At 41.7% G+C, this 20,311-nt stretch overlaps 4 protein-coding genes across 8 annotated transcripts; 3 read left to right on the forward strand and 1 right to left on the reverse strand.

Moving 5' to 3' along the window:
* Positions 1–468: 468 nt before the first annotated feature.
* Positions 469–2,284, reverse strand: LOC135650453 (probable WRKY transcription factor 27). The gene is made up of 3 exons (XM_065169797.1): positions 1,787–2,284; positions 1,583–1,696; positions 469–1,491 (listed from the first exon to the last, which is right to left on the reverse strand). The coding sequence occupies exons 1-3, from the start codon at positions 2,146–2,148 to the stop codon at positions 894–896; spliced, it is 1,074 nt and encodes a 357-aa protein (XP_065025869.1). The 5' UTR covers positions 2,149–2,284; the 3' UTR covers positions 469–893.
* A 3,345-nt stretch (positions 2,285–5,629) lies between these two features.
* LOC135650770 (mitochondrial arginine transporter BAC2-like) lies at positions 5,630–9,012 on the forward strand. Of its 2 annotated transcripts, XR_010501620.1 has the most exons (4): positions 5,630–6,438; positions 7,437–8,119; positions 8,551–8,613; positions 8,702–9,012. XR_010501620.1 is itself a non-coding variant. In XM_065170344.1 (2 exons), the coding sequence occupies exons 1-2, from the start codon at positions 6,178–6,180 to the stop codon at positions 8,106–8,108; spliced, it is 933 nt and encodes a 310-aa protein (XP_065026416.1). In that variant the 5' UTR covers positions 5,631–6,177; the 3' UTR covers positions 8,109–8,148. The 2 variants fall into 2 exon arrangements, 1 of the variants encoding a protein (XP_065026416.1); XM_065170344.1 differs by lacking the exons at positions 8,551–8,613; positions 8,702–9,012 and having other exon boundaries at positions 5,631–6,438; positions 7,437–8,148.
* A 1,707-nt stretch (positions 9,013–10,719) lies between these two features.
* LOC135651813 (probable purine permease 11) lies at positions 10,720–12,582 on the forward strand. The gene is made up of 2 exons (XM_065172261.1): positions 10,720–10,970; positions 11,275–12,582. Exons 1-2 carry the CDS (start codon positions 10,934–10,936, stop codon positions 12,360–12,362), a joined length of 1,125 nt encoding a protein of 374 aa, XP_065028333.1. The 5' UTR covers positions 10,720–10,933; the 3' UTR covers positions 12,363–12,582.
* Positions 12,583–13,508: 926 nt separating this feature from the next.
* LOC135651814 (uncharacterized) lies at positions 13,509–19,886 on the forward strand. 4 transcript variants are annotated; one of them, XM_065172262.1, is made up of 9 exons: positions 13,509–13,613; positions 15,376–15,503; positions 16,018–16,090; positions 17,313–17,395; positions 17,831–17,869; positions 18,607–18,677; positions 18,761–18,875; positions 18,948–19,031; positions 19,564–19,886. In XM_065172262.1, exons 1-8 carry the CDS (start codon positions 13,565–13,567, stop codon positions 19,014–19,016), a joined length of 627 nt encoding a protein of 208 aa, XP_065028334.1. In that variant the 5' UTR covers positions 13,509–13,564; the 3' UTR covers positions 19,017–19,031; positions 19,564–19,886. The 4 variants fall into 4 exon arrangements, with proteins under 4 accessions (XP_065028334.1, XP_065028335.1, XP_065028336.1 ...); XM_065172263.1 differs by having other exon boundaries at positions 19,568–19,886; XM_065172264.1 differs by having other exon boundaries at positions 18,960–19,031.
* Positions 19,887–20,311: the final 425 nt, after the last annotated feature.

A 20,311-nucleotide genomic window follows, 5' to 3' on the forward strand; every position in this document is an offset into this window, starting at 1 on the left:
TCTTGAATGGCAGCAACTAACCACTGGGCCTATGTTGCCAACACTTAAATGCTCGACCTTGATTCCTTTGTTACGTTCATCTACTGAGGACTTTACTGATACGTTGACCCTCTTAACATTTGATTGAGTTCTTTTTAACCGGATATGGATAGAGATCCGTTCTTTTCAACGTACGGTCGAGTCCTTCTGCCTCTTGTGGTCTTTCTCAGAGCTGTAAAAATGTTAAGAGTTGACCAAGAACTCGAAGTCAAATGGCATGCGAGTGGTGTGGATAAGCTTTGAATTTAGACACTCCATCTGATTCGAAATTGCAAATTTTCAACTCCAACGTCATCGCTATTAATTTCATTGGCCTGCAAAGTATCGTGTGGTCGTGCAGCTGCTCCCTTGTTTAGCTGTATCTTCTCCTCCCCCCCCCCCCCTTTGGTTGTGAGCCACACATTAATTGTGTACATTATGAACGATGACTCCTCTCCTCTCTTATACGCTGATTTCTTGGTGGTGTTTCCTTCTCCTTTTCTTCTCTTCCTCTGTATCTAAGTCTTCTTTGGTTGATCTCTTCTTTAGCACACACATTGATAGTATGATCTGCTTTGAGCAGATACAGATATGAGACCTTTGGCGACAGGGCAACAGATGTCAGTGGACATTTATTTTGGTGTCGTAAGATGAGAACAGATAAGAAGCCGAAGAAGATAACAAAAGGGTCTTCCTTTATACATTACATATGCATACTGCACAAGACACAACATGAGACGAAGAAATAGAGCGAGCGTAAAAAAATGAAAGCATATTGCACATTAATGGCAGCAGCAGAAGCAGCGGAACAGATGACAAAATTGTGGACTTTTGCCATCGCTGAGGCTCTGAGAGAGGTGGAGATGGAGAAGACGTCATCTGTAGCAGCCGTGGCTGCTGCTGCTGCTGCTGTTGCTGTTGCAATTAGACAGCCATGGCAGAGGAAGCAAGTGGTCCTCGACGCCTGCGTCGCCGTCGAAGAACGCCCCCATCTCCGCCGTCGTCGCCGAGGCGGGGCCGCTCTCCTCTGATCTCACGAACAGCAAGTCGTCCTCGCCCATCATCTCCATGTCCTCCACCAGGAGCAGGCCCTCGTCATCTTCTTCTTCCACCTCTTCCTCCTCGTCCACGCCGTCTTCCCCATTCTTTGGTCGGCTGCGGAAAGGCTCGTCGTCCATGGAGGCAGTGACCGGGGTGGCGGGGGACAGCCCAGCTGCGGTGGTCGCGGACAGGGGACTGGCTTCGGGGTCGGCGGGGGAGGGGCGCTCGCCGCTATCCCCCGGGGCAGCGGCGGCGCAGGGAGGACTTGGAAACTTGTGGCGTGTGCTCCCGGCGAGGGCGCTGCGATGGGTGGGCATGGGGTGGTTGTGCTCGCCGGTGTAGGTGATGATGTAGATCCCCGGGTCTGTCCGGCTCCGCTCCACCTGCTTCCGCGCGAGGCACGCTTTAGAGCTGCTACACTTGTAGTAACCCCTGTTTCGGACCTCAAAGTCAGCCTCTTTCTTTGAGCTTCGATGTCGAAGCAAGACGAGAAACACGGGAAGACGAAGGGTAGCTTGATTACCGAGGGTAAGGCGAACCTTTTATGGGTTTCTGCCCGTACTTCCGCCAGGCCCACGTATCGGAGGAGAGGCCGTCGGCCGGGACGTGGCACACCACCTTCTTCTGTTGGCTCTTCCTGGAATCCCATCAAAGGTCCAATTCTTAGATCAAAGTTCTCTCCTCCTTCATCTCGAGGGTAAGAGTAGGAAATGGGCGGCATGCTTACCTTCGCCTGGACCGGTGGGTTCGGGAGAGAGGCCGGTCTGCTCTCCGGCACGGTGGGGGTTGAAGTGACCCGCCCACGGCGGCCAGCGGGGAGGTGGTTGTGGTGGAACGAGGTGGCCAGCCTTTGAGGAACGAGGAGTTGTATAGCTCTTCCGCCCCCAAGGTGCTGGTCCGCCTCTGGTTTACGTCCGGTAAAAGCACAAAGGCGCCACCTTTGCCTCCCTCCGCCGCCAGGAGCTGCCTCGAGTGCGGAGGCAACAACGAGAAAGTGTCCGACGTCGTCGTCGTCGTCGCCGCCGCCGCCGTCCCTGACGGCCGGCAGCTCCGCACAACGGCGCTCAGATCCCAGTTGTCGTCGTCCATCGGCGCCGCCGAGAACTGGAAATCGTGCCTTAAGCACGGCCCGGGAGCAAACCCTCCTATAAATAACCCTCCCCGGTGCCGCGTACAACCGACGGCGTTGACCGAATAGAGAAGAGGGAAGGGCAACAGCGGCTCGGAAAAGGGAAAGGGGATGTGAGGGGCGCTGACTTTTGTTAGGAGATACAGAGCACAGAAGAGTGGAGTTGGGATTTATACCATGGAACTGGCGAAAGCGGTTTTCAGACAGAGAGACAGAGTGGTGGCGAGCATTGGATCCCTTGTGTTTTGTCAAAGCAAATCCACCCAAAACCGGGTTGATTTCTAGGGAGGAAAGAAAAAGGAATTCTTTATTTTCTTAGATTGTTCAACTTGACTTTTGGGAAATGTCAAAGGAGTGAGAAAGAGAAGAAGAGCATATATATTATATATATATATATATAACATAAAGAAAAAGTCGTCCCCAACAAGCGGTCGTCTCACCAAAAGACACGAAAGTGTTCAGAGACAATAATACAGCACAGCTGCATCCACAGGGGCGCCTCGTTCCCCTCAATTAGATTCCTTCCCTCTCTCACACATATCGAACACGCACACCCACGTCCACCTGACCAAGTCAAACCCACGCCTTTTCTCAACTGCTACTTCGCACATCGCCTCCGTAGACAGCAACATGAACACACATCACTGCACTGCGTGCCATCTGCTATCTCCTGCTTATGTTCTCTTTGCCTTTTATCTAACATGACCAGCTTTGATCTGCAGCGATGTGGAGCGGAGCGGAGCGGAGAGCACTGCCCAAGAGAGAAGAGAAGGGCGGCTCTCTCCTCTCCCAGAACACGCCGTAAACGCCGCGTGTTGTGTTAGGGGGAGGAGGAGAACGCGTCTCGGTTTTGATGGGTGATGGGACTTTCTTCTATACAAATATTTATCTTATTTTTTTAATGTATAATTTGTTCTTGGGTTTTGTGGGATTGATCGAGTTGTTACAACATGCCTTTAGAGTTTTATACTACTTATCATCTTGGATATTGTAAGAAGAAAATGCATAAAAAAGATGTTTGTATGGGGTCATTCATTTCTGGAGATGATCAAAGGGTGGAACTTGGCATGAAGCGGTTTGTACTAATGGTCATAGTGATCATGTCACTGTGTTGGATTAGGATGTGGGTAATCTATTTAATTAGAAGTTTGATGCTAAGATGGAAGCAGAATAGGAGAGCATTTGAGCTAACCTTAGTAATACTTTAATGTAGTTGGTGGAGAACTCTCACCATCCAGTAGCAAATGGTATTGCAGCCACTTGACAGAGAAGTTCCAAAATGCTTCTTTTTTTTCTGGTTTGTCAGTTCTAAAAATAATAATAATCATTCAAGACTTTTTAGATGTTTTTAATCCCATTCTTGTATATTAAATCATAAAACACATATTGTAGAAAATTCCCACAGAAAAAAAAGGTCTTTCATCTTGCAAGTTGCAGAACTGATCAGACTTAAAGGTCAAAGTTTGTCACTGTTTCAAGTACAGAGTAAAACCCTCAGATGTTTTGACAACAATGGAGGCTTTTTGCAGGTTAAGAATAGCTTCCTGCAGGGCAGCAGTATCAATATGGAATTATTAATGCAGGATGCTACTGCTTCCATGCATAGTGGGGGAATATTTTCCTCCCTTATTGATTCTTAATGCATGGTGGAAGAATATCTCTGCAACTTGCAAAGGGCTTATTGCAGTGTTTGGTGACATCAACAAAAAGAGTGCTCATCAAATGAGCAAGACAAAGTGTCACTTTTACCAGAAGCTCCTGAAACTGGTTCTTAGTTTTTGCTAACTTGAATCAGCAGTAAGAACATTTAGGAAACAGCTGAGGTTAACTTGATCAAGCTGAGTTGAGCAGTCATATCAGAAACATGGTGGCATATTAATATGTACACCACTTTCTCACAAAAAGTGGTCTGATGGATGCATATTCCATCAGTGACTTCATCTGGATGTGATGGTGTAGGACCAGCCATTCATCCACCCAAATTGCAGACCACCTGCTGATCGAGAATGGAGAAGAGAGACATTGAGGTTCAAACCAACACTGGTAGGCTATGATCTACAACATCTCTCCCCTTTTCATTTACATATATATTCTTGCTGATGGCTGAATCATTCCATCATGGCATTTACAAGAAAGAATATGACTGTACTGAAAATTAAAGTAAAACCATCAGAATATAATCCACACAAGCTTGTCTTCTTCCAGAATAAACTAGCAGATCTTTCACATTTATGAACACTATTCCTCCAGAGCAATCAAACACAGCTTTCACAATCAATTGTGGCCTGAATTAAAAAGACCAAAAAGCCCAAACATATCACTGGAAGCATTGATTCCATAATCCACTGATCTAATTGTCATCAGTTTCCCTCAATAGAAAGAAAAAAAGTAACTGTTGAGATGTCAAACACTGTATTCTTTGGGAGATACATATCCTGTAAAATCTCAATGTCACAATCTCCATTCTATTCTGGTATAAGATGAAGACTAAAAAGGATAAAAATCCAGAAATAAAGAGGAAGAAATCATGAACAAATTCATTGTTCAATTAGATTACCTGGAATTTTCTGCTTCCCATGTTGATTTGATCATCATAATATGCAAACGTTATGATGCTTGAAACCAGATTTAGAAGTAAAGCTTTCGGATGATTCTGTATGAACAACTGTCTTAATTAAGTAAATGAAAAGACAGTTTTGGTGAGCCATGTTGGGCATTGCAGCATCAATCATCATTTTAAGAAGGTCAGAGTACAAAATAAGATTGTTTTCATTAAATTTTCATATAGAAAGCCTATACATTTTGTAGACATATCAAAATTGTGTCAGATTAATATTAAATTTAGAGACATATACATGAAAATAGTTGTAGAAAATATGATAACAGAGTAGTATGAAAGGTATACAAACATCAGTGTCAGAGCACAGTTCATTCAGGCAAGGGAAAGAATGGTGGTGGCCCACATCAACCCTTAGGTAGGCCCCATGGACCTTCATGTGATGGTTGAAGCCCATGGAGTGGGGTTCTCATGAGCTCTGTTGAATGACCAAAAGTTAGGCACTGTCCTGTAAATTTTTTGGATAAGAATCGAATCTTTTGTATACAACTTTTTTCGCTCAAGAGAATGTTGCATAAAGCCACCATTTCCATCATCCATAATATATTCCGTGAATCTTATTGTTGTTTATGATAGATCTTTTTGGGATTCTAATGTAAGAGAGCAGCACGTGTTGCATGTTGCATGTTGCATGTTGCAGTGATCTCCGGCCGATCGTGGGTTGATGGTGTGACCCGGTCGGCGTCCCGATCTCCTCCATGCCCGCCGCTCCCGTGATCGGGTCGTCCTCCGCCCCGTCTTCCTGTTCTTACACGCCGCTTATGCAGTCCGACGTCCACGTATCCGACTTACTATGATAACTCCCTATTTTACTACGACAACTCCCCCCTTATCGCTTGCGGCAGCTGAGGATATCGACAAAGGAGCGCAGCGACCATTTTCTTCCACCACTGATATCACACGTGCAGACACGGGAGAGGCGTGGTTGGTTTCACCGCACCAGTCCGCCGCTCTCAGGAGCGCCCCTGCGCTCGGACTCAGGCCATTTCCTGCGCGCATCTCGCTTTGCTCTTCCTCGTTCATGGCTTCGGCTGCCTCCACCCTTTCCCTCTGCGTGCCTGACCTCATATGCTCCTCGATCCCTCTGCTCTCCTCCTCTGTTCTATAAACGAGTACAAACGAGAGAGAGAGAGAGAGAGAGAGATCATGACTTCAGCCGCTTCCACCCTTCGCTTCTGCGTGCCTGGCCTCATATGCTCCTCGATCCCTGTGCTTTCCTCATCTGTTCTATAAACGAGTACAAACGAGAGAGAGCTTCCAGTTTTGACAACCCTTCTTGTTTGGGAGATTGGGCAGTATAAAAAACGGATCTTTATTTATTTGAGGAAAGAAGAGGAGAGAAAGGGGAGTGGGGGTGTGGAATGCTGGGGAGATGGAGTTTTGGCCCGAGTTCTTGGCGAGCAGCTGGGGGAAGGAGTTCGTGGCGGGAGGGATCGGCGGCATGGCCGGCGTCATCTCCGGCTACCCCCTCGACACGCTCCGCATCCGCCTGCAGCAGCCGCCAGTTCCCTCCACCGCCGGCCCTCGCCGCCCGCCCTCCGCCCTGGGCCTCCTCCGAAGCATCCTCGCGTCCGAGGGCCCCGCCGCGCTCTACCGCGGCATGGCCGCTCCCCTCGCCTCCGTCACCGTCCAGGTCTGCTTCCTCATCTGCTTATCTTTCCCGCAAGCAAGAAGAAATTTGGCCTAACACTACTTTGCTACGATCGATGAGGAAGAAGAAAGGTTGGAGACGACTGAAACAAAGGATGATTCGATCGATATAACGTTTTGTGAATCAAGAATAAACGAACATTTCTAGGGAAAGGATTCGTAGAATATGTTGCTTTGCCTTCTCTGCTCCTTTAGGATTTGCAGAATGTTCACCAAGCTTTATGTGAATATTCTTCACTTGAAGCTCTGTCTGAAGTTAAATGTATTTGATCCTCATGGTGAGTTCCTAATCGGTTTCAACGTGAAGAAAGATGCAGATACCATAACTCCAGATTTATCATGAAACCCTCCATCAAAATTTTGCTCTTGTTGTATTCTTCTGCCCTGGAGTCTCTGCACATATTAGGAATGTGATAATTGTTTATAGCATCCCAAAGAAAGCAAGGTAAGCATGGTGAAGAAACATGGAAGAAGAAAGAGTTATAGGAGGAAAGGGTAACAACACATTAGGCCATGATCAAATTCAAATCTTCTTTCATAATAATCTAGGACATGACAATTCATGATAGGTGAAAATAAGTTCCTTAAAGAAAGAGAAACTTGATAATGTCAAATCAGAGAACTTCATGCCTGAGTAATTGAAGTACAAATCAAATCATATCTAAACTACTAAAATATGGTCAGCTATCAAATCTAACCTGAGGCTGATAGGAACTGCAAATAGGAATGCCATCTTAGATCAGACATTTAACAGTTATTCTGGCACATTTCTCTGGAAAGAAGTCGCATCATTAGGATCTCAGAACTGTTGATTTTACCTATAAAATGTGTACTGAATCATGCTTAGTTGTAACATATTAAAGAATTTCTATAGTAAATCTTGATATTAATGTATGTCAGTTCTGTTTTAGCAGACAAGAACAGTCAGCAATTAGGAAGCTCTATCTTGTGTGTTATACTTCTTTTTTATTCTTTGTGCAGAATGCCATGGTCTTTCAGGTGTATGCAGTCTTATCTCGAGCTTTTGATTCCAAGAATATGAATGAACCTCCTTCGTATGGAAGTGTTGCATTAAGCGGATTTGGAACAGGTGCCTTGCAGAGTTTGATATTAAGCCCGGTTGAGCTTGTGAAAATAAGGCTTCAACTACAGATGATTGGCAATAAGGGTCGTCAACACGGTCGACTAGGACCGGTTAGCATGGCTAAGGAGATCAAAAAGAAAGAAGGGATCCGGGGTTTATACCGAGGCCTGTCGATCACTGTCCTTCGAGATGCACCTGCACATGGAGTTTACTTCTGGACTTACGAGTACGCACGAGAGCAGCTTCACCCAGGTTGCCGTAAGACTGGCCAAGAAAGCCTCGGAACAATGCTCATTGCTGGAGGATTGGCAGGAGTAGCTAGTTGGATCTGTTGCTACCCGCTAGATGTGGTGAAATCCAGACTCCAGGCGCAATCGAAGCCTCGGGCCGGTCAGCTGCCTCCAAAATACCTCGGAATTGTCGATTGCATTTGCAAGAGTGTAGAGGAAGAGGGTGTTGCTGTGCTGTTCCGTGGACTGGGAACCGCTGTTACCCGGGCCTTTGTTGTCAATGGAGCCATCTTCTCTGCTTATGAGTTAGCTCTTAGGTCCTTGTTCAATAACAACTAAAGATTTACAACGTGAGTGGTATATTAAAGCTAGCCTCCAATTTTCTTCAATAAGTAATTCTGTTCCATATGTTCGATCAGATTATGTGATACTCAAATAGGTACCTTTCTATTCGAATTTCACGACTTATTCAGACGAATATATTGTTTCCGTATCTTTATCAAATTCTTTTATGCGAAAAGTGTAACAACTTTCAGTTTGGAATATCCAAAGTTTCAAGTTAGCTATACAATTATTTGTCATACTTGATGTAACACACTGAGTTAGTCCATGTAAATTGGTTAAGTTTTATTCAGTCACACAAGCAACTTGTTCAATGCATCCATGACTGCAGTAACTGAGTTGAAAGTATATTTTTGGTTTGGATATTGGATATGAAACTGTGACTGTATGTGATGTAATCAAAAGTTCATCATTGTAATCTGAGTTCCTCAACTTGCAGATAACTTGTTAAATGGGGATACATTACACTGAAGTAGAATGTGGCACAGCCATATCCAAACAGGTAAACATACACTGAAGAATGTTTAGTGGTAGCAATTGGAGTTGCATCTTGTGACATTAGTGGCCCTAATTCTACTGTCTTTTGCTAGAGTGCTGCACAAAGTTTCTCTCACGGCCTTCAGTTGTGGCTTCAGAAGTTATCTTTGCTGATGCTGAAGCAGATGGATTTGATGCTGAAGCCTCCCTCCGTTGAAGTTTCCTCTTTGACAAAGACATTTTGGACCTCCTGAAATCTCTATATATGATGCAGAAATCAACAAGACACTCACTCGAGTTCCATCAAGCATCATTTATTTTTTATCGTGTTGATTGAGACAGCAACCAAATACATCTCTGTCTTTTCTTATATGAACAGATTCTTTGCTTAGAAGCCTCTTTGTACTAATCCAGACTTTACACACATGATTGACTCCATCTACCAAAAGAGCTCTGCAGTCTCTCTCTCTCTCGTAAATCACCTCTCTGCGGAGTGTAATATTCCAAAACTGAGATACCTCTCTCTTCCATTATTGTGTAGAGTGAAAACAAAAGAAGGCAACTGCTTCTGGTTACTGTTGTCAGCAAGCATTACCAGGCCGACAGCAACTGTCGGACCCATGAAAACATTTTTCCAAAGTGACAGATCGAATCTAGATCTTAGTGTTGCAGTCGATTGCATGTCCAATGTCAAGAAAAAAGAGGAATTTGATATAAAAAATACACCTTGGGCTTATCCAACAAACGTTTTTTCATGTTTAAGTTGATGAAATCGAGAATTCAAGAGACACTGATGTAGGTTAGTATACTCATATGGTGAAATTGGTAACTATTTGATAAGGTATTATTTGCCATTGGTGCAGCTAGTAGTGTCATAAATGGTCATCGCGCACTCATGGTCAATCGATCAAATGATCACTTATCACTATGGAATTAAGATGAAAGATTAATTTATGAGATAATTATGTAGAGTAACCGGACATTATTCAACCGCCAAGACATGCGTCAAACCGTTAAACGTTCCAGTTATAATACAATATCAAATCTATGAGACAATATGTCAGTGGCTTATCCACCAGTAATCTCCTAAACGCTCTTTTAAGTCTTGCTGCAAGAATCAAATAAAATTCTGCAGATGCTTTAGTGATATTGGTGGACCGCTGGACTGAAGAAACATTCCATAAAGGTGGTGAAGCCATCGCCATTGAAGTAACATCATGATGTAATGACTCAGTGACCTTTTCATCTCTCACTTTCTACAGTTTAACATAAATGTGCCTTCTTCTTCTTCTTCTTCTTCTTTTTTCCCATCATCATACTCATCGTATCTTCTAGTTTTACTCTCTCTGTATTCTTCATTCAGCTCGACTCCAAAAACATCAACAGAAAGCTTCTTCCTATATGCGAGATAGGTGGTGATCCAATAGTTAAAATCACTACACTAGTGACTAATTTCTTTAAATCTTCATGCTCTTTTGCTGTCTTCCTCATACAATATCAATGGTGGACTTTTGAGAAAGTGAATTAGAAATATTAATCGAAGTTGCTTGTGATGCTTCGAGACCATAACTTTATGTGACGTTGTCTGTTGACTTACTAACGACTACCTCTCATTGATTCCCACTAACTAAGATCACAGTGGGTCACATTTTTATTATTTATTTTATATCTTTTTGATTGAATTTGGATGGAATAAATGAAACATTTTTTTTATAATTACCGTATTCAGTATAATTTTTTATTACTTATTCTTCTATATTTATTTTATTAAACGTGTGAGGAGTATTTAATGCTTAGAAATTAAATTCGGGTCGGATTCGCATGAATTCAGCACATTGCCAACCACGTGGCCATCCCTTTCGTATGGCACCATAGTTTGGTCGAGGATGAACAGTATACTCATGACGGGACCCGCCTCAGGTACCCTTTAGGATGATTGGTCAGAAGCAAAAGGGACCCACCTAATGCACCCTCCCTGAGCGAGAGAACCTGTGCTTAGTCAAACTGCCGGAGACTGTGCGAAAGCTACGGGAAGAAGAAGATATCTATGCAGATGAGAAGGTCCAACTGAGAGCAGCAGTCGTAGCCGCTCGCCCGTCTCTCGTTCCTTGTGTTCTCCTACTTCGCTTTAATATCTGAGGACTGTGCGAAAGCTCCGTGAAGAAAACATTGCCACACATGACGGGAAAGTCCAAATGACTGCAGCATGCCCATCTCTTCTTCTTCTTATCCTCCTCCACTGACTTCCTTTCTCCCTTGGCCGTAAGTATGATCTCAAATATCACAGGCGTCAACTAGCATCTCTCTCTCTCTCTCTCGAATTCCCTTACCTTCCTCGCTGATCAATGGGTGACACTGGAGATGTTCAGCTTCACGTCAGAGGTCAGCTCTCTCTCTCTCTATCTCTCTCTCTCTCTTTCGCGTGCAATTTTTGAACTGTTTTAGATGGAGGATAAGATGTTAGAAGATGAATCGAAGGTGGATCTCGGATATGTATGAGGCACCTTCGGACGAGTCTCTGTGGCTCGAGATAAGCTTTAACCGTACGAAGAAATTCGGATACCCTGAGGTTATCAGGAGTCGTCTCTTCCACGGTTGAATGAGTTAAAGATGGTTCCCTGCATAATCTTTATGAAATGTGTTCGATGATCGATGTATCTGATGCTACTTGTTCTGCCTTCATCAGTGGAAGGAGATCAAGGATCAGCAGGACCAACAAAAGACTCGATTCCCAGTAATGAGACACCACCACCACCTTCGAAGCTCAGACACTGGCGATGGTGGCTCATGGTGGCCCTCAACATCTTCTTCCTCCTCGCCGGCCAAACCGTGGCCGTGCTGCTGGGAAGGCTCTACTACAACGAAGGTGGCAACAGCAAATGGATGGCCACCGTCGTTCAATCCGCCGGCTTCCCGGTTCTCTTCATTCCTTTACTCCTCTACCCCTCTCCGCCTGCTTCCACCGCCACCGTCGCCCGGCCCTCCATCGTCAAGGTTGCCGTCATATGCATCTGCTTGGGTCTCATCATTGCAGGAGACAACCTGATGTACTCCTACGGCCTTCTGTACCTGCCTGTGTCAACCTACTCGCTCGTCTGCGCTACTCAGCTGGCTTTCAACGTGGTCTTCGCCTACTTCATAAACTCCCAGAAGTTCACCTCCCCGATCCTCAACTCCGTCGTGCTCCTGACCTTCTCCGCGGCCCTCTTGGGATCCCAATCCGATTCCGAGGACTCCGCCAACGTCCCCAAGGGGAAGTACCCGCTGGGGTTCGTGCTGACGCTTGGCGCGTCCGCGACGTACTCGCTCATCCTCTGCCTGTTGCAACTCGCCTTCCAAAAGGTCCTCAAGACGGAGATCTTCTCGGTGGTTCTGTGGATACAGATATTCACGTCGTTCGTGGCGACCATCGCCTCCGTGGTCGGGCTGTTCGCCAGCGGGGAGTCGTCGGGGCTGCATGGGGAGATGGAGGTGTACGGGAAGGGGAAGGTGTCCTACCTGATGACGCTGGTTTGGACGGCGGTGGCGTGGCAGGTGTCCTCCGTTGGGGTGGTGGGCTTGGTGTTCGTGGTGTCCTCTCTCTTCTCCAACGCGGTGAGCACCCTGGCTCTGCCGCTGGTGCCCATATTTGCTGTGGTGTTCTTCCATGATAAGATGGAGGGTGTGAAGATTATAGCCATGCTGATCGCGATCTGGGGCTTTGTTTCTTACATTTATCACCACTATCTTGACGACAAGAAGACCAAGAAGGCCATTGCAATCGATGCCGAGTAGACAAATATGGTGCTCTGAAACCGTATCAAACTCATGAAGCTGCAAAGCATCGACACAGCCAATGCTCTCTGCTTTTCTCGTCTCTGTTCCAAATTTGGTTAGCTTTTCCTGTCTGTTCTTGTTTCCCTGGAAAAAGGATGAAATTGTATGTCTACTCCACAAGGCATTCATTGTTCATCAATCAGAAATTTAATACAGTTGACTAGAACTGTGTGATTCATTTTCTTCTTTATATAGTAAACAGTAGAACATGAGAACAATCAAACTTCAATGACATCGTACTCATCATCACTCCAATATTCAATTACATCATCAAGTTTCATCTCTAGGAAAAAAAGGAGGTTTTGGGAGAAATAGTACATCCACTATAAATAAAAAAGGAAATCCTGGAACAGACGCTCACCTTTTCCATCACAATCGGCAGAGATGATGCTATGCGGCTGCTGTTAAGGAAGAAACACGAAGCATTACAAGCGGCTCCAGCAAAAGGCGCTCATCTTGACATCGAGAGATCGGGAACTTAAGGACTACCGCGACAGTGAGGGCTTGGGAAGGAGAGAGTGGATTACGGGCAAAGATTACAAGGGGAAATAGAAGGCTTCGATGGCGAATTTACAGGCTCACTGTGATGATGGAGCACGCGAAGCTCGCCATGGCGGCGGCGGCGGCGAACTGGACCATCAATTTGGCGGCGGCAATCAATGAGGCTGGCCGTTGGTTCATTTCACATTGCTGCCATCACTACCGAAGTCGAGTTGACGGATGTGCCCTCTTGTTGTCTCCGCCGTTATGTTCACCCAGAAACTTTATCTACCTGCTGTCTGCTACTCGAAACATACCATCCTTTTGATTGATTTTGATGAGGGATGATACCTGGGGTCCATGTCTCCACCGATACGTTTGCAGGTGGTAGAGCCGCGTCGACGATGTGAGAGTTACGCATGCTCTCGGTTAAAAACTTTTGCTACCTACTGATTTTGTACTCGCCCGGAAACCTTCCTTCTGATTGGATTGGATGACGAGTAAAATGTGGGTCCGAGTCTCCCCGCTAAGTTTGCAGGTGGCGGTGCCGGTACGTAGGAAACGTGTCGAATTAGTATGCTATTGGTTACAGTCGAGTTTTTGGATAAAATAGTAATTTTACAGGGATATTTGAGCGCCCCTCTCGGCCGATACCAGCCATAGAGAGGAGAGGCGGGAGTATGGCTATGGCGAGCGTGTTCTTATCGCTTCCGCTCCTCCGCCCTCCAAGTAAGCACTTCCGCTCCTCTGTTTTCCATGTTTCTTGTGTGCATGATCTTTTGAAGAGGAACATGGTCTAGAAGAATTGTGGAGCTCTGGATCAATTCTGATTATGAGACTGGACATTCAGCAGATTTAGGGTTCTTGATACTTTTCTCGCAATTACTAGACATGACTTCCGTACATGCACAATTTGTCTTCAGGTTAATGCTGAGATGACGTTAATGCTAAAGATGAAATGGTTGGAAATTTCCAACCTCATTTTCTGGATGTTCAGCACGTTTTCCCTTATAATAATCCACCCAAGGATTTGGTTCAAATTTGATGATAGATCTTAGATATCTTGATGGTTAAAATTTGTTTCCTTGTTATTGGCTTGGAGTAGTTGCTAAACATTAGAGGTCGAAGATTATAAGTAGGATCTTTTCTGTTTCTCCCAAGGAATTCCACACTAATTAACAGGAAGCGGGATACAAAGAATCCCGCGAAAGGTTACTCCTCAGTTTCTCCAATGACAAGAACGTACAGAAGGTTGTTGACATAGCTACTTTCGTTGAATTCTGATCTTAGGCGTCTCATGTCCACTGTCCAATCAATAATAAAAAGAGGAATTAATCAAATTTTTTGAAATCTTGGGATATGAATTTCTGATTTCATGCCATGAAGATCCTTAAACGTTTTGCAAATTACTTTTGTTAAGCATCTAGGAATGCAGATGTATTGTTATCCTTGGAAAGTGTGTTCTCTGTCTTTCCTTTAGGTGTCTGGTGTAAGGCTGACTATATTCTTGCGCGTTTCTCTATGGTTGAAGCGATAGGCAAAATAGGAACTTGTTAGTAAGCATGGTTGGTGTTCAATTATGAGGTCTTTTACTTTACAGGTATAGGATTTTGAATTTCTCACATGATTTTGGATTTTGGTCAAGTCATGTATCTTGTAGCTTTGAGTCAACTAACCTTTTTAACAAGTTAAGTCTTTTCAAATTGGTCTTGTGATTTTCACATTTTCGTAATTATATTGGTAAATATTTACCAACATGTTCCGGTAAGTTTCAGGTCATTTGAAGTTGAAGATAGAATGACTGGTTTAGTTGAAGTTGTACATTCAAAGTCTTATCTAGTTGCACATATTTGTCAACTTTGAGTTGATGGAACTTTGTGTTATTAAATTTCCTATTTGTGATCTCAAATGATATCCCAAATCTATATAGATAAATCGTTTTGTAAATTGAAGAAAATACCAATTAATTCTCTTCCCAACTTCTTCTAGTTGATCAGACTTTATCTTGGTTCCTTCTCCCCTAACCTATTGTCCATATCACCATACACTAGTTGGCATACATATATAGTCATGCAAGTCACATTTAATTGATATACATTCAAGAGATCTTCCATTTTATAATCATGAATTATATGCGTCAATTGCATATTACTCAAGTGTTCATTGCCAACAGACACTCTGGAAGTGTATAATGCTCAGTTGCTCTGGTTCTTTTTAGCTGCTGCATGCCTTCTGCAATCAAATGAATCCTGCTAATGCATAGCTAAGCATGATATCATACTAAAGTTGTTGGCAAAGTTAGCTTCTTGATACATTACTTGTTGTACATTAGATGGGTTTGGTTAAACACTATTTTATAGTTAAATTAGCTTATGCAATCAAACAAGAATTGAATAATTCTTAAAGCAAAATATTGAAGCAATTTCAGATAACGATCTTGCTTTCTTTTGATAGTCTAATTCTCAAAGCTCTGTGTTTGTTGCTTGAGCAGGTAGAGAAGCAGTACCATATGGCACAAAAACTGAGAATCCATTTTGTAGAACAAGATTGTATAACAAAAGCTTCATTTGTAGGAAATCCATCCACGTTCATGGAAGTTTTGCTGCTGTTGCATCAATGGTTCTTAAGATAATTTTTCCAAATATATAGTGTTGTTTATCATCCTTTCATTCATTTACTTCTAATAGATCATCATCATTAGTATTTTATCCAACAGGATATATAAAGTACACCCCTGATATATAATGAAACATGGGCTGTGGTTTTTGTATATTCTTTACTGTTTTGTCAGTCATAATTTTACAGAACTACATAAAACGAGTCTGATGGAATATGAATCTTGTTTTATCTGAATGGTTAAAATATTTATACATTCTCTTATGGACATTGAAAAACAGATCATGGTTTTAGAAATTTATATGACAATTTCTCTAGAAATCACTTTGATGATTTATGTTGTGCATTGCCTGAAAATTCAAATCAACTCCTTAGGACAGTCCTTCACAGTTTTTTGTAATTGACTAAGATGAAACTTGGTAAAAATATGTTGTAACACAGTAATATTTTGTCTGTGTTGTAACATTGTCTTTTTTGGAACTGCTATTTGATTTTTTTTTTTCTCTACATTTGGCAGCTTGGAAGAAATGCCAAGAAAAGAGACATTGTAATTCCTGAACCAGACTATAGAATACCAGTTGTGTTACTTGGTAATGCTTCTAGTCAGTTAGAGAGGATATCGAAACATTACTCTTTGTGTTTCTCTATTCAAAGATGGAATGCAAATTTTTTCATGCATATTTTCAGTCAAGAAATTAATATATTAATAACGTGCATATTTTCAAGTTACTATTTGATATGATATATAATATCTACGAACCTACTTCAAGCTAACATCCATAACAAAGATGTCCATGTTACATGACCATCATAATGAGGAAATACTGTATCAATATCAAGGCTGTAAGAAAGAAGCGAAGTTGCATTAGGCCACAGATGGTCAAAATGAGACTTTGTCAGATCTTATGAGCATTGATCTTATTCATTTTCATTAATTAGCCTAGCTCATAACCTGAACGTAACATGAGGCCTCTTCACCATTGGGTTCCCTGAAATGCACAAGGTTAACTAGGAGGCTTCTCAAGAACGACCCATCACGTTGGCGCTTGAGTGTATGAGTAAAGAAACTAGTCGAACACCATACAATTAAACTAGCAATCTGGAATATAGGAACACTTTAAGAGAAGAGGCTAGAATTGGTAGATATGATGTTTAGGAGGAGAATTAATATGATACGTTGACAAGAAACTAAATGGGAAGGAAAAAAATGGAGGGAGACTGATAGAATTAGATGTAAAATGTGGTATACTAGAAAGTTAAACATAGAAAGTATGCAAATAATATTGTAGGGAAGGATGTTTAGGGCAATATTGTGGAGGTTAAACTTGAGACTGATACATATTTCATTCACCATCTAAAGTGATTCAGTGTTGGTAGCTCTAAGTGAAACAGTTTTTTCCTTTTTTGGCCTAATGCAAACTTAGATTTTGGATTCATACTTCTTTCACCAAGTAATCATGGCATTTGGTTGTTGGTTGTCTTGCTTCATTCTTTTCGGAAATAGGTATGACAATTCAATTCTCAAGTCCACATATCAACTAATAGTTCCAAGAATGTTCCTCATCAAATATTTGTTCTTATGCTATAAAAATGATGTTCCAGCAAGTGTCATTAGACTTTATGAAATTATTACTTTAAGGAAAAGAATTCAGAATCCGTAGTTCAATTTTAGCTAAAGGACTGCACAATCCATTTTTGTAGATTGATGACTCTTGTAAGTATGTTTTCTCTCCCAGTGTGAAAGTAATATGATAGATGCCGTTTCACAATTTTCAATGTGTGCTAATACTGATTTTGTATTTTGAGCAACAGGAATTGCAGGTGGACTTGTATACCAGGACAATCTACTACCAGCAGCTACGATAGGTCTACTTGGATTCCTTTTACTCGTCCAGGTAGAAAAGTTTGGATGGAAACATGTCATGTACATAGATAATTTTTTTGGCTGCCCACTTCATTTTTTTCAGGCTACCTTGTTTTTATATAGCAGCTGGCATTGTTTGGCATTGACTTCCTAAAAATAGCTACAAACTTGAACCTGCCTTTTCATAATCACAAAGTTGATTTCTTACCCTTTAACCTATAGGTAAGATTTGTGACTAAATTCCATACCTTTTACTCTAATTTCATCAGGTAGATATTTTTGCATACATAGAATGCCATCTTATGAGAAATGAATTCAAAACTACACATGTCAAATGTGCTGTTATACTGCGTAGTTGACCATTTGACAATACACTGTTCATTCTAGTCTACTTATGTCCTGAAACTGTTGTCGTTTAGTCTTCCTACTACTTAATAAAATCTATTTTTTTGTGTTTTCCTTTCAGGCAACTAGAGTACGATTTGTCTTTGATGAAGAGGCTCTGGTTAGTGATTCTAACCTAAGAAATAGCAATGAATTTCATAGTTTGAAACAAAAGCACAATTGTGTAGGTGAACATTCATGAAAGTATTCTAGTTACAACATTTATTGTGTTTAGGATGCCTAGTTTGCAAAGGATGAATGGATCAAATTTATTTTGTGTGAGGAGCTTTAACCATATATATATATATATATATATATATATATATATATATATATATATATATATATATAGCAAGCTTTCAAACTTGTTCTACTTCGGCACCATTCATAATTATGGCTATAAATAAAGATGGCCAAACCATCCATGTACTAGTGCTAGTTCCAAGCAAGTTGGAAGTCCATACAACAGATGATGGCTGACTTTGCAACCATCACTGACCAAAAAATTTCTCAGTATTGACACTTCTGCTGAAAGAAAAGTGATATGTTGACCGTCTAAAACATATATGAAAACGTGTGAGGACATCTAAAACATATATGACCAACAGATCAGGAGCTCTAGCTAGTTAACATAACATCAAGAACAGGTGTCTGCCATCTGATTCATACATACACTACAGCAGAATTTTAATTTGGACCCTTTAGTGGAGTTCTCTAAAGTCAGCTTCACTGGATGTGTTGAGTAATAGTTTCCAAAAGTTAACACAATAGCGCAGATATAATCATCATGTTAACAGGAATTTAAACATTTTTTAAAATTTTCTTGACTTACCTATTCTCTTTGATGATTTATTACAGGAGGTGAAAATTGGGAACCAGCTTGAGGAGTCAGGGGAAAATGTTTTTGTTGGTGGCAAGAACCGTTGGAGGTCAGAGCGATTTGTTCTCCCATCATCTTGTCTCCTTGTGCAAGCTAAAATGATCTGAAATATTGAAATAAAATTTTTCTTAGGTACTCCACTTTTGTAAACTGGGAATTCTGGTGGCCACAGTTCCCAATTCTGATATATTTCAAGGAGACACAGACTAAACCTGAAGGACAAATTCACTTCTTTCCAGTAATTTTTGTGAGTTAGATATCAGAAAATTAAAACTACATTTTTCTGTGTGCACTTCTCCCTAAGTTACTTGTTCATCAGAACGGTAAGCAGCTATATGATGTCATGGTGGAGCGTGCCGGGCCGTCAAAGACTAGTGGACCAAAATAGCTGTGAAGCCTTCGTGTAAGTGTCGCTATTCATTATTACTGTAAACTCTTCATGTTCTACTAAATTTCATTCGCTGCAGTCATGCAGCCAAAGCTCCCCTCATGGTTTGCCCCGAGGCCGTAAGCAGTTAATATTATTAACAATATGTCGGATGTATTGATATTCAAATGGAAATATTTTTGTAATATAATTATACATTTGGCATGCTTGATTCCTGACACAAATTACATCTTTGTTTCTTACAATTTTCACAGCATAGCAAAACTTCAAGACCATTTTTTTTCTCTCATCTAATTGGCTATTGTTATAGTATAGCGAAGCTTTGGGAAACTTTTAGTTGGTCTAATAAATGTGACCATCGATATTCCTATTCAGCTGTCGATTTTGGTTAGTGCATCTATTGGCTGCTAATTAAGAGCTTGATCGGTGGTTACTTTCTTCATTGTTTTTTTCCTCAGAACGAATCTGAATTCTCTTTTCATTCGGTGGAATTTTGATAGATGATATTATCATTTGTGATCCAAAGTAATCTTCTTTCAAACTCAAGGCAGGTGGAAATAAAGAGGAGGAACATCCGGATACCGATCACCTCAGAGTCATCCAGGAAGATACAATGGCTAGTGTCATCGTCACCAACAATCTCCCTGCAGACTTTCTGTCGGAGGAAGTTCACACTGGAGTTATGCCTGCAACATCGAGTGAGTGCCTTCTAGCCAAACTTTTCTCTCTAGTCGAGTCAAAAAGTCTATTTATTTATTTATTTATCTTCTGCTGTGCCTTTATGATGGTATCATAATGGAGTGTTCTACCAGAACCTGTTGACAACTACCATTTACTTCCCAATAGTCAAACTTTTCACATTGTTGATCTTCTTTGTTGTTAGACTTATTATAAGACAACTATCATAAAAGTTTTGTTGTCTGATTGAGGTAGTGGATAGTGTTTATATGTCAAAGTTTCATACGAAAGATGTAATACTCACTATTCGTTCTCAAAAGACGGAATGCTGATTTGCTCGTGATGATGGCATTCGAAAAGGGTACCGAGAAAAAAATTGAGTGATTTTATTGGGAAAAAAAATTCTCAATTTTCATCTTACTCGTAAAAAATGATCATTGGTTCAATCCAGTTTTCTTTTCATGATTGTAAAAACTGATTTAATCATTGGCTCTCATACGGTGTTAAATTCTTTTTTATCATTATCATTCCATCTAAAAATTCGAGCAAACAAATATATAATATATGTATATGCATATATATATATATATATATATATATATATATATATATATATA

Source organism: Musa acuminata, chromosome BXJ3-10 (assembly GCF_036884655.1).
Source record: "Musa acuminata AAA Group cultivar baxijiao chromosome BXJ3-10, Cavendish_Baxijiao_AAA, whole genome shotgun sequence".
Taxonomy (NCBI): Eukaryota; Viridiplantae; Streptophyta; class Magnoliopsida; order Zingiberales; family Musaceae; genus Musa; species Musa acuminata.

Bases quoted from the DNA above. Each gene is read 5' to 3' on its own strand.
- LOC135650453 (XM_065169797.1), bottom strand. From the start codon at position 2,148: ATGGACGACGACAACTGGGATCTGAGCGCCGTTGTGCGGAGCTGCCGG. The intron at 1,697-1,786 runs GTAAGCATGCCG...ATGGGATTCCAG, and splicing joins ACCCACCGGTCCAGGCGAAG to GAAGAGCCAACAGAAGAAGG. The intron at 1,492-1,582 runs GTAATCAAGCTA...GGTCCGAAACAG, and splicing joins AAAGGTTCGCCTTACCCTCG to GGGTTACTACAAGTGTAGCA.
- LOC135650770 (XM_065170344.1), top strand. From the start codon at position 6,178: ATGGAGTTTTGGCCCGAGTTCTTGGCGAGCAGCTGGGGGAAGGAGTTC. The intron at 6,439-7,436 runs GTCTGCTTCCTC...TTCTTTGTGCAG, and splicing joins TCGCCTCCGTCACCGTCCAG to AATGCCATGGTCTTTCAGGT.
- LOC135651813 (XM_065172261.1), top strand. From the start codon at position 10,934: ATGGGTGACACTGGAGATGTTCAGCTTCACGTCAGAG. The intron at 10,971-11,274 runs GTCAGCTCTCTC...TGCCTTCATCAG, and splicing joins TGTTCAGCTTCACGTCAGAG to TGGAAGGAGATCAAGGATCA.
- LOC135651814 (XM_065172262.1), top strand. From the start codon at position 13,565: ATGGCTATGGCGAGCGTGTTCTTATCGCTTCCGCTCCTCCGCCCTCCA. The intron at 17,870-18,606 runs GTTAGTGATTCT...GATTTATTACAG, and splicing joins TCTTTGATGAAGAGGCTCTG to GAGGTGAAAATTGGGAACCA. The intron at 18,876-18,947 runs GTGAGTTAGATA...CTTGTTCATCAG, and splicing joins ACTTCTTTCCAGTAATTTTT to AACGGTAAGCAGCTATATGA.